Genomic DNA, 15289 nt, shown 5'->3' with positions numbered 1-15289 from the left:
GACAGGAAAGGGTGAGTGTGTGCATGGCTCTCGGCAGTCCGTACTCACTGCAGCCTAGGTCCCACACACTCAATAGTCTACACACACTGCGAGCTGCATTTCACACTCGGTTCAGAGTCATGTGTCCGTGGGTGTGCTCACCTCCGTTCTGGGGGCTGTCTTTATTTTACACTGGCCCCAGGATCTACTCCACTTCTCATGGTTGACACTGAACATCTTAGGAGCAGAGATTGATGGTGTCATCCAACAGTCCGTTGCTGTGACTGAAAACTCAAGTCACATAAATGTTTTCCTCAAAATAAGTCACTTTGGCTGTGTAGTTACTACAGTGGGTTTTGAGTGCCAGTGGCTCTTCTGCTAGGACTCCCTCAGCCCCAGGGTACAGGTATCGGACACTAGGCCCGCCGCCTGTTTTTGGAGTCAGGTTGGAGGTTTTACTTTGGTGTCTAGATGGTGCCTGAACTGAGGAGTCAAGCCTGCAGTAGGCTATCCGGAGTGAGTTCTGAATAGCTATCCCTGCTTCCATGTCTGCTCTTTGTCTGCTTGTTTGAGGACTTTCAAATTCCAGTGGTGGCTGAGAGCGCTTAATTTGTCTGCAGCACTTTTCTGAGAGAGAGTTCTGATGAAATAAAGGGCACTCACACTGTGTGGAAACACAGGTCTCCTATTTAGTCTAAATATGGCACACAGGTAAGCTGTTCGCTCCTCCCTGCAGTTAAACAGCCGGCACCTTGCCCAGGGCTGCAGGTGGAGAGGGTAGAGACTGTTCCTGCCTTTGGGAGTGGCACTACTCCCTGTAGGCTGCAGGCAGTGACTGCCACTGTGGGTGGCTGCTCTGCTCACACACAGGCTTGGAGGACGGTCAGGAGCTTTGTAAGGGCAGGGCTATGAAAGTAAGCCTCACAGGACCAGGCCTGAGGCAGACGGTGTGGAGCTGGGCATCCGGTGACTGCAGGCCAGGAGGGAGAGCGCTGTGACACCTGCTGTGTGTGTGTGTGTATGTGTGTGTGTGTGTGTGTGTACGTGTGTGTGTGTGTGTGTGTACGTGTGTGTGTGTGTGCGTGTGTGTGTGTGTACGTGTGTGTGCGTGTGTGTGTGTGTGTGCGTGTGTGTGTGTGTGTACGTGTGTGTGTGTGTGTGTGTGTGTGTGTGTGTGTGTGTGTGTAGGCCAGACAGTGAAAGGCCTGTTCCCATGGCAAGGGAGCATGGCCATTGACCTAGAGCAGCAGTGCCCATCAGGGTTTCATGTAGCCCAGGCTAGTGTCCCTCCTGTGTGGCTAAGGCTAGCTGAACTCCTGAGCCTGCTGTCTGCTTCAGCTGCAAGTGCTGGTGCTGTCTGAGCAATTTGGATGTGGAACACTGGTCATCAGTCCAACTTTGGGGAGAAGTGTTGAAGGAAGAGGTGTGGAAGGCTAAAAGACACCTGAGCTCATATGGGCAGGGAGGCGGCAGAAGGAGGCAGACATGGCCATGGGGCGGGGGGGGGGGGGGGGGGGGGCAGGGGGAGGGCAGCACAGCGGGCTAAGAGGAGCACAAGGGAGAACACTGGGGACGAAATAGTCACGTAATGAGTCTGAGGCCAGTTGAACAAGTTGCTCAGGCCTGAATATCAAGTGCCAAGGCACTTCAAACTGTGCACCTGGAGCCACAGGCTGAAATAAAAGCATGATATGGAGAGAGCCTCTTTGTTGCCATGGTGATTGCTGTCCCTTGTACATGTGAAATTCCTGGAGATGGTTTGGAAGAGAGCCTGTATAGAGGCATCAAGAGAGGAGAGGTCCAGCCCTCCCTGGGGTACATGGGCCTGCAGGCCTATGGAGGAGGTACTGAAGGCATGTGGAAGTGAAAGGAGAAAACAAGGGAGCCCTAGAAGCTGTGGAACCTTCTGGTCGCTTCAGCTATGCTAGTACTACTCCTTTAGTCCTGTGAGCTTTCTTCTGTTCTCACCCACAACATGCAGAGGACTGAGGTATGCAATGGATGCAAGATGCTCACAACATCAGTCCCACGGTGCTTCGTCAATACCGGAGCCTCACTGGGAGCAGGAAAGAACTGAACATGTTTTACAGTTAAGAAAAAATAGTCATAGGTTTAAGATCCGTATGTTGTTTGGAAAATGTCCTTCATTTTATGAGCAGACTCCTCTCTGAGGGAGAGTGTGGGTCTAAGCATTCTGAGAATGTTGATGTAGTGGACAGTAGACCTTGTCAGAGTCTCCACAGGGAAGGGGCTGTGATCTAAGAACATTTCAGAGCAGGAGGCATTGGACCACAAAACAAACAATCTCTCCAAACCAAACAAAGCTCCCCATTACTTTGGGGGAGGCACCCAGTGGAATGTATGCAGGTGAAACTTCCCACGTGAGAAATAGTTGGTGACCCCTGGCCAGGAGCAATGCAGGCAGCACCTTGCTAGGTGCCCACACATTCGTTTCATTTTTATACCTCAGAGCTCACACACTGCATACAGATCCCCCATCTCACATACAACAGAGAGAATGAAGTGTATGTATTCACTCACTTTCACAGTATTCATAGCAGGGGGATGTCTGAAGCCCAGGACCCAAGCTGGCAGCTTGCATTGATGCTGTTTTGCATAAACTCTTCCCAACCCACTCATCTTTACCGAGTTGTTTTGTATTTTACCACTTATTCCATCTTATCCTGAAGTCTCACATAGTTTTCCAAAAATGCTGTTTTCGTGCAGTGTGGCTGAGACCATGGCTCTTGGTCCAATAGAGATGTGCTTGGCCCAGCACACATGGTCTCCTATGATTTTCACATTTAGAAGCACTGGTTTCTTTGTTGTCATAGAAATTGTTGTCCCTTACATACCAGAAATTCCTAGAGATGCTGTGGAAGAAAACCTGTGCTGCCCCCCCCCCCCCCCCCCGTGATACAGCGCAGGCAGTTGCTGCCCCCAGTGGTGCAGCACAGGCAGTTGCTGCCCCCAGTGGTGCAGCGCAGGCAGTTGCTGCCCCCAGTGGTGCAGCGCAGGCAGTTGCTGCCCCCAGTGGTGCAGCGCAGGCAGTTGCTGCCCCCAGTGGTGCAGCGCAGGCAGTTGCTGCCCCCAGTGATGCAGTGCAGGCAGTTGCTGCCCCCCAGTCTTTGTCCTGCCTAGTGGTTCTACATGTAAAGTCCCAAAGGTGCCCATCAGCACCTGGCCGAGGGACCAGCCACCCTCTATGAGGACAGAGGGTGCTTCACAGAACAAGGGCAGGAGACAGCCATGGTCCCCCAGGTGCCACAAGGTCCCTGGAAGAAAGTGGAAGGCCAGTGCACACACATTGTTGGGAGGAGACACGAGAAGCTCTTCCTGGCGGCGTGGAGCGTGAGTGTGGCTTGGAGCCTGGCAGGGTGCCTTGCTGGAAGGGCTGCCCTCTAACCACACTTCCACAGCCTCAGATCACCACCCCTCTTGTTCTCTTCTCTGTTAAACACCTTGCAGCAGAAACGGCTTAAAGCCATGTAGCCTCCATGTGTCAAAAAATGACAGCGTAGGTGAGACCTGACACTGGGAAGCATCTCGGTAGGGGTGACCCTGCACAGACACCCCAGCAGCCAAGTGACTGTGAACTGCCCACCTCCGTTTCCTCATCCCGGAAGTGGGATTACCTCATGGAATTGTGGCGAGCACTAGGGAGAGCACTCCTTCAGTTTTGCAAGGCACTGAGGGCATTGCCCTGGGCAAGGAATGCTCAGTGAGTGATAGGCTTGGCATGTGCTTTCCGGACGACACATTGGCCACTTGGACCATTCCTCATGATGCCTTTCACCTGTTTGGGCTGTGCATCTGATTCTTCGCAGCCCATCTCTTCACAGGCAACAGGGCGCCTTCTGGGGCAGGGGTTTCCTAGTCCTTGCTCTGGTTTAACCTGCCTATGGTACAACTGAGATGTAGTGGAGCCTTTACAAGGTGAGGCACACTGGAAGAAAGTCAGGTCTCTGGGGCACAAGGGGAGAATGGTGCTCTGGCCTTTTGTCTTAGGGTTTTGTTGCTGTGAAGAGACATCATGACCAAGGAAATGCTTATAAAAAGCAAACATTTAATTGGGGCTGGCTTACAGTTTCAGAGTTCATTATCATCATGATGGGAGGCATGGCAGTGTGCCAGACGACATGGTGCCGGCAGACCTGGTGCCTGCGGACATGGTGCCGGACGACATGGTGCAGGCAAGGGAGCCAAGAGTTCTACATCTTGATCCAAAGGCAGCAGGAGACTGGATGTGTTTCAAAAGGAGTGTAGTGTGAGCATGTAACACCCCAAAGCCACACCTCCACAGGGATACACTTCCTCTAGCAAGACCACACCTCCTCCAATAAGGCCACAGCTCTTCTACTCTCTTTGGCCAAGCATTCAAACACATGAGTCTATGGGGACTATACCTATTCAAACCACCATATTCCACTCCCTGGTCCCCATAGGCTTGAAGCTATAATATAGTGTAAAATGTACTTAGTCAACCTTCAAAAGTCCCCATAGGCTATCACAGTCTCAACAATGTTTCAAAGTTCAAAGTCTCTTCTGAGATTCATGAAATCTCTTAGCTGTAATCTTCTACAAAAAATGAAAATTAGATCATACACTTCTAACATATCATCGCACAGGATAGACATTACTGTTCCAAAATGCAAGGAATGGGGCTAGTGAGTAAACACTGCACCAGTGCAATACCAAAACCGAGCCTTGCAAACTCCAAATTTTGTATGTCTCCATGTCTGATGTCAAAACGTTCTTCAGATCTCCAACTCCCTTCAGCTTTGTTGACTGCAGCACCTTTCCCTTGGGCCGGTTCCACTCCCTGTTAGCAGCTCTCCTCTGCAGGTACCCCATGGCTCTGGCACCTCTAACATCTTGGGGTCTCCAGGGCAACCTAGGCTTCACCTTCACAGCTTCATGAAATGGCCTTGCAGGCCTCCATGCAGGGACACATCTGCCACACACCTGCCCTCAGCAACTTCCCCTAGGCATGGAGGGAGACCCCAGAACCCCTTTCACAAAGTCGTCTCTCTGGGCCTCCATGCAGGGTTTCCTCTGCTACACACCTTCAGTGGCTTTTCTTGGTTGCTGAGGGAAATTTCATCCTTGATTCTAAGGTGAGAACCACGTGGCCAAAGCTGCCAGGTTCTGCTGGAACATGGCCCCCTTGTTCAATTACATCCTTACCAGCTTTCTGTTTTCCGTGGTTTCCTTCACTGCTTAAGCTTAGCTGTCTGGGAACTTGCTCTGTATACCAATCTTTAACTCAGGTCTGCATGCCTCTGTCTCCTGGGTGCTGGGAATAAAGGCATGCACCACCACACTTGGACCTAAGCTTTTCTTTAATTCCTTTTCACAAGATGGAGGCTTAGCTGGGTGGGATCTTGCCCTGAGGTCACCACTCCTTTAAGTCCATCTGATATTTTTAATCTGTTTATCTCCTTGAACATGGGGTTTAGCTCAGTTCCACTCCCTGGTGCCCCTTTAACCCTGGAACCATACATTTTATAGTTTTCCTTTCTAAGCTTGCTACATTAAGAAAACAAAACAACAACAACAAAAACACTCTTCATGAGAGTAAACCACAGGACAGAGTCTATGCTAGGCTATTTTGAGATTTTATTTGCCAGTGTAATTAATCTAAATCTCATTACCTTAGCCTCAGGCAGACTCTCAAGACAAGGGCAAAAATCAGCCACATTCTTCACCAAAGTGTCACAAGAACAATCTCTAGGCAACATACTAAAATTCTTCTGAAACCTCTTGAGCTGGGTCCTCACAGTTCAAATCACCCTCAGCACCACTGTCTTCCTCCTACTAGTGTGGCCCATTAAACCCACTTAAAGCATTCCACTACTTTCCTAATCCAAAGTCCGCAAATCCACATTCCTCCAAACAAAAGCATGGACAGGCCTAGCCCAGCAGTTCCCCTGTCTTTGTTACCAAAATCTTAGTTTGAGTTTCGTTGTTGTGAAGAAATACCACGACCACAGCAACTCTGAACTGGGGCAAACATTGAACTGGGGCTGGTTTACAGTTTCAGAGGCTTAGTCCATTACCATATGCCAATAGCTGTCAATTTAAGTCATCAAAAAATGAGTATAATGACCACTACCATTATGAAATCCCCCTTATATGGCTATAGAACAGTCCAAGAAACTGCTCTGGCTGATAGTAATAGAGAATCCACTAACAGAGTGCGGGCTGGGCAATGTTTCCAAAACAACTTTTAAATTAAAAAAATACTTGTTTTCCTAGTATTCCTAATGTGGCTTCAGAGAGCTTCCACAGGAGTGTCTGTCCTCAACAGTCCTCCTTGTTTCTACATTCTCTTTATCCTTTTTCAGGAAATGTGCAGTTAGGGTGTTTTAAGTTCCCCTGTTGATGTTTGTATTCCTTGCTGTATGTGAAGTGACAGGATAGGACTGCCCTAACCAAACAGAAGAGGCATATATTGTTGAATGATCAAGTCTTGTGCAGTGCTGTGCAGTCAGAGCAACAGCTACAGTGTGAGGTGGGGCACAGGCAGGAACATGGTGTGACACCAAACCAGTGAGCTTGAGGCCAGCCTGAGCCACAGAGAAAGGCTTGGGTGGAGGAGTGCCTCCTTCCATGGTGGGGTGGGGATCAGGATTTAGCCCCTCCCAACTGGGTGCTGCTGCAGGAAGGGCCTGTTAGCCAGCACTTGGCTTCTCCTGCCTCCCATGAACTGCACCCCCACCTCAGGCTTACAGATTGGTTTATAAACAACAGGGCCCTGTCCCACTTGTTCTTAGCAGGAGGAGGACTCAGTCTGAAGGAAGCCACCTTGGGTAGGTTATACAGTTAACGCTAACCCTGGGAGCTTCTCACTGAGTGGAGCATGGAACAGTTAACTGCTTCTCAAGGGGGGAAAGGCTGTCTGTCAGTGGCCCTGTGGGAGCCAATCCAGGGCTCCATCAAAGCAGGGGCTCCAAAGAAAGGGGTGCATATATGTGTCAGCAGATTGCCTAGGTAACAGTACTCCCAGGCAAGGCAGTCCACACAGGCTTCAGTCAGGTCTGTCTCCTTAGCATGGCGTCTGATGCCCCAGAAACTCCTGCCCTGCAACAAGATGTTGGAATAGAGACATGTGGGCATCCCAATGCTCCACTGCCCATGGCTTTACCCAGAAAACTCGACTTTTCCTTTTCCAAGGGCACAGGAAGGGTGCTACAGTACAGGCAAGAACCATTGCCCAGGTTTGATGGGGCTACTTTGGAGGAAGCTTAGCTGGGCCTCTTGGCCCTTCCATCCTCTGAACAATAGCAGAGGACCGTGGAGGCAGGAGGAGGGGCCACCGCATGCACAGGGCAGGCTTTGTCCTCGTGGTCCTCATGCCATTTGGTGGGCTGCTCCAGTGGAGAAGCACCCTGCCCTTGGTGTGACTGAAAGCAGGGAGCGCACTAAGTACTTGAAAGAGGTGACAGTGCTGGACTCTGAATCAGTAGCTCTAGCCAAATCCAGGGTGTGCAAAGAAAGGTCGATGGGGGCAGGTCACACCCTGCTCTACACTCAGAGTGTGTGTGCCTGTCTATGTGTCATAAAATGCTAGGCTGTTGCCAGGTTTCCAGAAATGCGTTTTGCTTGAGGCCAGACACTATCCCATATTTAGTAAACAAAATGTTCCGGCTATAAGCTGCACCTTGATGTGTGGCTCCGACCGCTGCCTGTGCTGGAGCCCACCAAAAGCACTACCTGAGAAGAGCCTGGAGTGAGGTGGCTCCAGGTCAGCAGCTGCATGCAGGCACCATCAGGTGCAGGAGTCTGCCTGAGGAAGACTGCTCTTCACCTCTCTTTCCAGAGAAGCTTTTGGTGGCAGCTTTACTCTAAATTTAACCCAAAGCTGCCTTCCATGGGCACATGTGCTAGCGACTGCACGGGCTGTCTGTGGGCAGATGAGGATAATGGCTGGAGTGAATTAGCAAGTCTAGGGAGGAGAGCCGATCAGCAAAGTGACAAATTTAGGATCTCTGAAGACATCTGGTCAGCAGTGCAGTAGCCTATGACTGACAGGGATTAATAATGGAAAGTCCTGAGTTCAGTGTTTCTGGCTCCTCAGGCATTCACAGCCAAGGCTGCAGTCTGCCCCAGCCACAGTGGCTTCCATGTGGACAATGCAGGATTTAGGTCCCTCATTTGTTTTGTTGTTGTTGTTGTTGTTCTTGTTCTTTAAATCTGTTTGTGAGTCTGAGGCTCCAGTTCTTCTTCGATACCCAACCTTCCTGTTTGTTTTCTAATGGAGAACACGCTGAGGGGGCTGCCGCTTCCCTTGTCATTTGCTGGAAGGTAATCCAGTTTACCCAGTGCCTCATCAAGCGCCTACCCTGCCTTTGCACCTCCATACTCTCTCAGGAACTCCTCTCAGCCACAGTCAAGTTTCCGTCTTCGCTATCCCCCAGCGGCTCCTGTTTGAAGGCTTTGTTCCCAGCCCCTACACCACATGGAGGGGCTGGAACTTTAAGGTCAGCTGAGCAGGAGGAAGTTGGGTTATTGGGGGTCTAATCTTGAATGGCAGTTCTCCTTGAAGTGAGGACTTCCTTTCCCACATAGCCTAAACAAGAAAGCTGCCTTGCCAGAGACCCCAAGTGATAGAGCTAAGCAATCATGGGCTGAAACTTGTGAGCACATAGCCATTTCTCCCTCAAGTGTTTTTGTCACAGCCCTGGAATAAACAGTAACATAGACCTGATGCAGTTGACAGCGCTCGTCGTGCCCTGTGTTCTCCAAAGCAGCCAGCTCTCAGAGCCCATCTCCACTTCCTTTCTGCAGACTCAGGCAGCTTGATAAGCATGGCCAGGCCACAGCGCAGCAGCTGGTGCAGCTGCTCAACAAGCAGAATCAGCTTCTCCTGGAGCGACAGAACCTGTCAGAGGAAGTGGACCGGCTGCGAGCCCAGGTAAGGTGGGAATGCACACTGTGGGCCAGGCGCAGGGCAGCCCCAGACCAGGTAGGAGTGCGCACAAAACCCACTACAGCTCAAGGATAGTGCAGCAAGCAGCACACATGGTCCTTCTCCTGCCCCCTTTCTAGGCTGCACTGTCACACGCCCAAATCCCTGCTGACATAGGTCAGGTCATAGGCTGGGAGAGAGGGCTTGCCAATCGTAGTGAGCCTGAAAATGTGTGAGCTGAGGCTTGTCACCCACCAGACTCAGATACATGTATCACCCAGGCCCGCCAAAGGCAGCCATACCATACAGAACACTGGCAGGGAAGACAGCGAAATCCAGGTTTGGTAGGGGGTGGAATATGGGGGGGGGCTGTTAGGGGATGGCAGTGGTTAGGCCCAACATGTGACCTGCCCCTGAGGATTGGGGAACTTTAATTGTAGAAGGAAGAGGTGTTCCCAGATGAGACGGTCCTAAGTGCAATCGGATGTCTTGCCCTTACGCAGTAGTCCGCTGTCTAGCACATGCACTCACTTTGTCCAGTTAAGCAAGCCAGCAGGATTGATATTATTGTCTCCATTTTGCAGATAGGGAAACTGAGGCTCAAACAAGCATATTCAGCTAGCAAATAGGGGCACAGCAAATGGAACCTAAGTCTGACTCCAGAGCCCAAGCTGTCCCCATTCAGGTTAGATAATGGCGGAAAAGAGCCCAGGTGAGTTGAATGGGTGACATGAAACTACTGTTCTTCTCAACAGCTCCTCCTCAAACCAGAGGCTGTGGGGTTTTCCCCTCAAGCAATTTGTGAAGACAAGGAGGTGCTGTTGGGCTTGTGGTTGGCCCTTGGTTTTAATTAGGATTGCACCCAGGTGCTGTGAGGCTCTAAGGGACTTCACACAGCATGAGCTTGCGATGATTAGTGGGGAGGCGTCCATTGGAAAGCAAATGATAATGACCCTGAGCTGCTGACCTTGACCTGTCTTGGAACTAGCCTCTGAAGTCCCTCTGTACACTGCTTGGAGTTCACAGTTATGAAGGGGCCAAACTGGACAGGGGTGGGGGTGGGGGTTAGAGGGCTCATGCAATGGCAGAAGAATGCGCTGGAGGGCTAACGGGGTACAGACCAGTAGGGTCTGACCATACACTGACTGGACTGTGTGTAAACACCCTCACACACAGATTCTGGTGACACCTGACAGTCAAAGACACAACTGGAAGCAGGACCCAGGAGCCTCCATTTATAAGCCATTGGGGTAATTCAAAGAATCACTTAGTTTGGACCTGTAATCAGCACAAACTCCAGTAAGACCTTGGCCAAGTCAGCCATGGCTCTTCTGTGCTTCTGTTTTCATCTGTACCATGGGAATTATGAACTGGGCACATTAGGGCAGTGGTATGCCCACTGGGATCTCAGGGACTTAGGCTGGAGTGCCCTACACTTGAGGTCACCCTCTCCCCTTCCTGAGAAGGTCATGGAGCCAGCAGTGACAGGACCATTTTGACTGCCCAGTGCTGAGTCAGCTCTCAGCTCAGGAGCTTGACTGTGGTCATCACCTAGGCCTCTGGACAGGGCTGAGGGAGAACTGCTTAATCAAAGCCCACGATCACCAGAGCCATCTTTGGTGACAGGGTTCCTGTGACATGCAGTGAAGGCCGGGATCCATGCCATGAATGAGTTCCTCCCATCCCCCCGGACTTCAGTCCTTCTGCCATATGACTTTGCCTTTGGATTTATCACCTGCCTTCTTCGTGGCACACACAGATCTTAACACAGAGCAGAGATGTTTAGAAGCCCTTGTCTGAGTTTTAAAAGCCTGAGAATTGCCAAATTTGTTGCAGGAGCTGCTCAGAATTCATTTAAAAGTAAATATTCCAAGAAAAAGTCTGTCTTCCTTTGCCACTGGCAACAGAAATTACTTGTCTGTCCCTTGCTCTCTGATAATGGCCTGTCTGGAGCATTTTTGAAGGGCTTTGTATATTGAAATTCTGTCCTGGAAATTTTTAAAAAATATTTTATTAATTTATTCATATTACATCTCAATTGTTATCCCATCCCTTGTGTCCTCCCATTCCTCCCTCCCTCCCACTTTCCCCCTACTCCCCTCCCCTATGACTGTGACTGAAGGGGACCTCCTCCCCCTGTGTATGCTCATAGGGTATCAAGTCTCTTCTTAGTAGCCTGTTATCCTTCCTCTGAGTGCCACCAGGCCTCCCCATCCAGGGGACATAAGTGGGGCACCAGAGTTCATGTGAAAGTCAGTCCCCATTCTTCACTCAGCAGAGGAGAATGTCCCATCCATTGGCTAGATCTGGGTAGGGGTTCAAAGTCTGGATCCTTCTATTTCCCCAATCTCCCATGCTTCTCTCACCTAAAGTCCCAATAGGATGTCCTCCCCTCTGTCCCACTTTCCTGGTAGGTGAAGACTTTTATAGGACATGCCCCTTGGGCTAGTGTCCAGATATAAAAGAGTATATACCATTTGATTCTTTCTGCTTCTGGGTTAACTCACTCACTATGATCATTTCTAGCTCAACCCATTTGTCCACAGATTTCGGGAATTCCTTGTTTTTAATAGCTGAGTAGTCTTCCATAGTGTAAATGGACCAGTTTCCTTATCCATCCTTCTACTGAGGGACACTTATTTTAAGATGCCTAGGGTGAAAGAAATTTGGCGGAGGTAATGTTGGCTCCCTGTTGCAAATGTTGTGAGCAGCTGGAGAGGTTTTACAAGCTCTCTGCTCAGTCTCTAAACCCAGAGTCTACTCTTTTGGCACAAATGTTTACATTAGTCTTCATGTGCTGGCACTTGGTGGCCTTGGACCTCTGTGATGCATTTTTTGCCACATAATAAGCATGAATCGTAAAGTGAGTTTTTAAAGGAACCCTTGAAGTAAGCAGGTCAATGCTCAACTTTGTATCTGGTTGGGGAAGCGGCTCCTGAGGGCTCTGGAGGGCTCTGGAGGGGATGGCAGTGCCTTGATCTGTCCCCGGCTGGGCTGCTGGGTATCTGAGGCTCACAGCCAGCTTTGTGTCCAGTGTAGCAATGGTGTGGCTGAAGGCTTCCATTTTCTCAGCCTGGATGAATTAAGCATAATAGCTTAATTCGGCATGTCAAACTCTGAAAATCTCTGTCTGCTCAGTACCCAAAAGAAAATGAGCATTTCCTGACCCAGACAGCTGCCTTGGAGCTTAGTCACGTCCCTCAGATTGGCTCTACGTCCTAAGCCCTGGCCTGTGCAGAGCAAGAATGGTAGGCTCCAACAGGAAGTGCCTTGTTTCTAAGCCTTGATTATTCTAAATTGCTTCTGTTTAGATTTGAGTCACATGCAGCCTCTTGCCCATGGCGGAAATCAGTCTTGGTCCTGTGGGGCTATATACCAATGCCACTTCTGGCTGCAGAGTTTACATAACTGGAAAGTCACTGTCCAGGGTGCAGGGTGATGCTCTCCCTGGTCTGTAGTAAGCTCCTAATTCAAGCCTGGCTAAAAATGGTGCCTTCTCTAACTTCCTGGTTCACACTGGGAGGAGCTTTGAGAAAAGTGCCTTTAGAATGCCATCAAATGATTACCTGTGTGGACATGACCAGACTGGCTTGGTCTTGCCCTGACAGCAGCCCCTGAGTTCTCTGATGTGAGGACTGCAGCAGCTCTCCTTGGCAGACTTGCCTGGCTGGGGAGGCCAGAGCTGCCATAGTGATAGTGTGGAAGTGGCTTGTGGGTGAGAGCCGTGGGTCCCAGGAGTACTGGGCAAGGCTTGACAGCTTGGAGCCGGGTCCGGGTCAGTAAGTAGCCCAAGCTCAGAGACTCTAACATCTGGTCAGGAAGGGTGGGGCCAGCTGGTGAGGAAATCGGAGTCCACTCTTGGGGAGAATGGGTTGGGAGAAAGGAAAGAGAACAGAAACGGTCTGTCTCCGGAGAGATCTGTTTGCTCCCTCAAGATGAGTGTGAGTTACTCCCTGGGTACAGACTCCAGTCTCAGCTGCCTGGCACCCTCCAATAGCTGTCGCCCTGAGCAGGCTGTCCTCAGTGCTCAGTCTGGGGAGGGATTCCCTTTGAGTCCCTTCTTATGAATCACTCACAGTTTAGAAAACAGAGTCGGAAGCTGCCGTGTCAGTGGTTAATCAGTTGGCCCTATGACTTTTAAGCATTCTTGGCAGCGAATGTACTTTCTAATTTGATTTAAAGTTGTGCACGGATCCAGCAGCCATATGTGATTATATTCAAGATCATCGGCATTATCTCATTACATCAAAGGGCTCATTGAGTAGAACTGAAAACAAGCATGAGACACAGATTCTGGGGAGGGCAGGAGAGGCCTGCTTGTGACTAGAAGCAGACCCAGGACAGAGGCTGGAGATGGCCAGCTCGATGAGGCTGGACCAGACTCACTGGCTGGAAGGAGTTGGTAGCCAAGGTGGGAACCTAGAGTTGGGCACTCTTATTTTGTCCTTCCTAGAGCCCAGGGGCTTTGCCTAGCTGACTTCAGACCCCACACACAGTTAACTACCTGAAAGACAGATGGTGTCTTATGAACAGAACAGAAAATACACCAAATAAAATAATTTACAAAGCCTCCTCCTGAACTAGGATTTTTTGGAAAGAATTCTAAATAGATGAAAACAAACAATTTGATTTCAACCAAATTGTTGTTTTTTTGTTTTTATCCTGATTTTCACCCGAATTGTCAGTCTCAAAAATAAACACTGATACATTCCCAGAAAATATTTTTCAAATAAAAACTGACTCTGTTAAAGTTTGCCCTGATTCTTTCAAAACTGTGTACAAGACACTGTCAACCAAAGTGACTTGCATATTTTTAAAAATCAGCTTGAACATATGCAGCTAAGATGTCATTAACTCCCTGCTGCTGGGTGTTTTTTGAGAATGACATAAGACCCCAGGCTGCATTTTTCAACACAAAGGTCTACAACCCTGAAACAGCACGCATTCAGCTTAGTTGTTCATCTAGCACTCTGTTGTCACTAATACTGAAGGGCAGACCAGGTTTATCTAACAGGCCTGTTCTAACAGCTCCCTTGTTCCAATACCTTCAGAATAGCAATAGTAGATGAAAACTGTTGAATTTTATATTGCTTCAGATGCATTTGCTCCTCTTACTGCTTTCTGAGTTAGACATTACATTTTGCAATATAAATTCACAATCAAGTTTTAAAAGGGAGCTAAATATTTTAATCCAATTAGACAAGTGAACAAAACACTGAATATTACATGCAGTGGAGATAAGTGGTTCTTGCCTTTAAAAGACTGTAATTCCGTCACATTACAACCCCAAATGTCAATGTTGTCTTCATTTTTAACGCTTTCAAACACAAGGCAGCCAGAGGCTCCACTCTCTGCTGTGGGTGACACTGTCTGTCCTTTGGGAATTCTTAAAATTCATTTCCCATGGAAATATGATTCCCACAAAAGACACCTGCACCTGTGCAGAGAAAGTGCTTGTCCTGCAAGGGTGTAGGTACCCTGGCCTGCACAGAGCTGCCTCCCATCTCACGGAAGGAAGCTGTGCTCTGGCTCTGCAGACCTTCCAAAGGTCACCCATGGAAGAGAACCACAGCTGTCTCCAGAAGCCCAGACAGGTGACCAGCAAGGGGTCAGTGCTGGCCTATGGTGACTTGTGACTTCTTGCCTTGGTTCACAGCTGGCAGTGGTCAGACTCTTTGTGCTTCCTGGCAGAAGCTCCAGTCTGTGTTGGGGAGACTGCTCTAGGGTCTGGGGGCACTGTGGAGCTTGGTAGGCATTATCACTTGCCAAGCAAGATGTCCTTTATTGCCACAACCCACTAAGGTCTGCAACGCACAAACAGGGTACTTTTCCTTCTCCCTGTCTGGGTTGATCCATCCTGGGTTGCCTCCTATCTTGCCCTTTAACATGCTGTCATGACAGCTGCTCAGTTCTTCATGGATGTACTAAAGCAGGCCTTGAGAATCATGGTAGGATCTGTACATGCCTAGGCTCAGACCTTAGCTCTGCACCTCTAGTACAGGGTAGGGTCCCATTTGGAGCCCAGTCCAAGTGCCACTGAACTTCATAGTGTCACTGTCAACAGCAGGATCACAGGGCCACTAGAGAGAAATCATTTCGTATGTTCCCAGGCAGATGGAAGAATGCAGCTCACAGGTGTGATGTGGTGGGAAAGTGGAGTGGGTGAGTAGCCCACAGCAAAGCTCGAGGAGGAGCCTGGAGCCTGAGTGTACCTCTGGCACCTACCTCAGAGCAAACTTGAGAAAGTACCCACTCTCTTGAAAGTAGATGCCTACTGCTAGAGGCATAGGAACACACTGCTTGGGACCTGGCTACATGGGTAATGTGCAGAGAGAAAGCCAGAAAGAATGTTGATTTGAAGGGCTACAAGACACTGGGGTTAGAGGGCACAGAGATCCA

The 15289-nt window shown here is 49.6% G+C and overlaps 1 protein-coding gene across 6 annotated transcripts in view; it reads left to right on the top strand.

The window, feature by feature from the left end:
• Positions 1-15289, top strand: part of SDCCAG8 (SHH signaling and ciliogenesis regulator SDCCAG8) — a 204073-nt gene that overhangs the window by 178320 nt on the left and 10464 nt on the right. For 4 of the 6 annotated variants that reach the window (XR_014774790.1, XR_014774791.1, XR_014774792.1 and 1 more), the window contains 2 exons: positions 8770-8896; positions 9475-9602. Coding sequence is in view for 2 of the 6 variants with exons in the window: in XM_084758220.1 (XP_084614346.1) it covers positions 8770-8896 (127 nt within the window). In the remaining 4 variants the exon portion in view is untranslated. The remainder of the gene's footprint in view (positions 1-8769; positions 8897-9474; positions 9603-15289) is intronic. The other 2 variants (XM_084758220.1, XM_084758219.1) reach the window with 1 other exon arrangement.

This window comes from Acomys minous (assembly GCF_964271855.1).
Source record: "Acomys minous genome assembly, chromosome: 1".
In the NCBI taxonomy this organism is placed as follows: Eukaryota; Metazoa; Chordata; class Mammalia; order Rodentia; family Muridae; genus Acomys; species Acomys minous.
The sequence above is the reverse complement of the archived record's forward strand: the minus strand, read 5'-3'. Positions and strand labels throughout refer to the sequence as shown.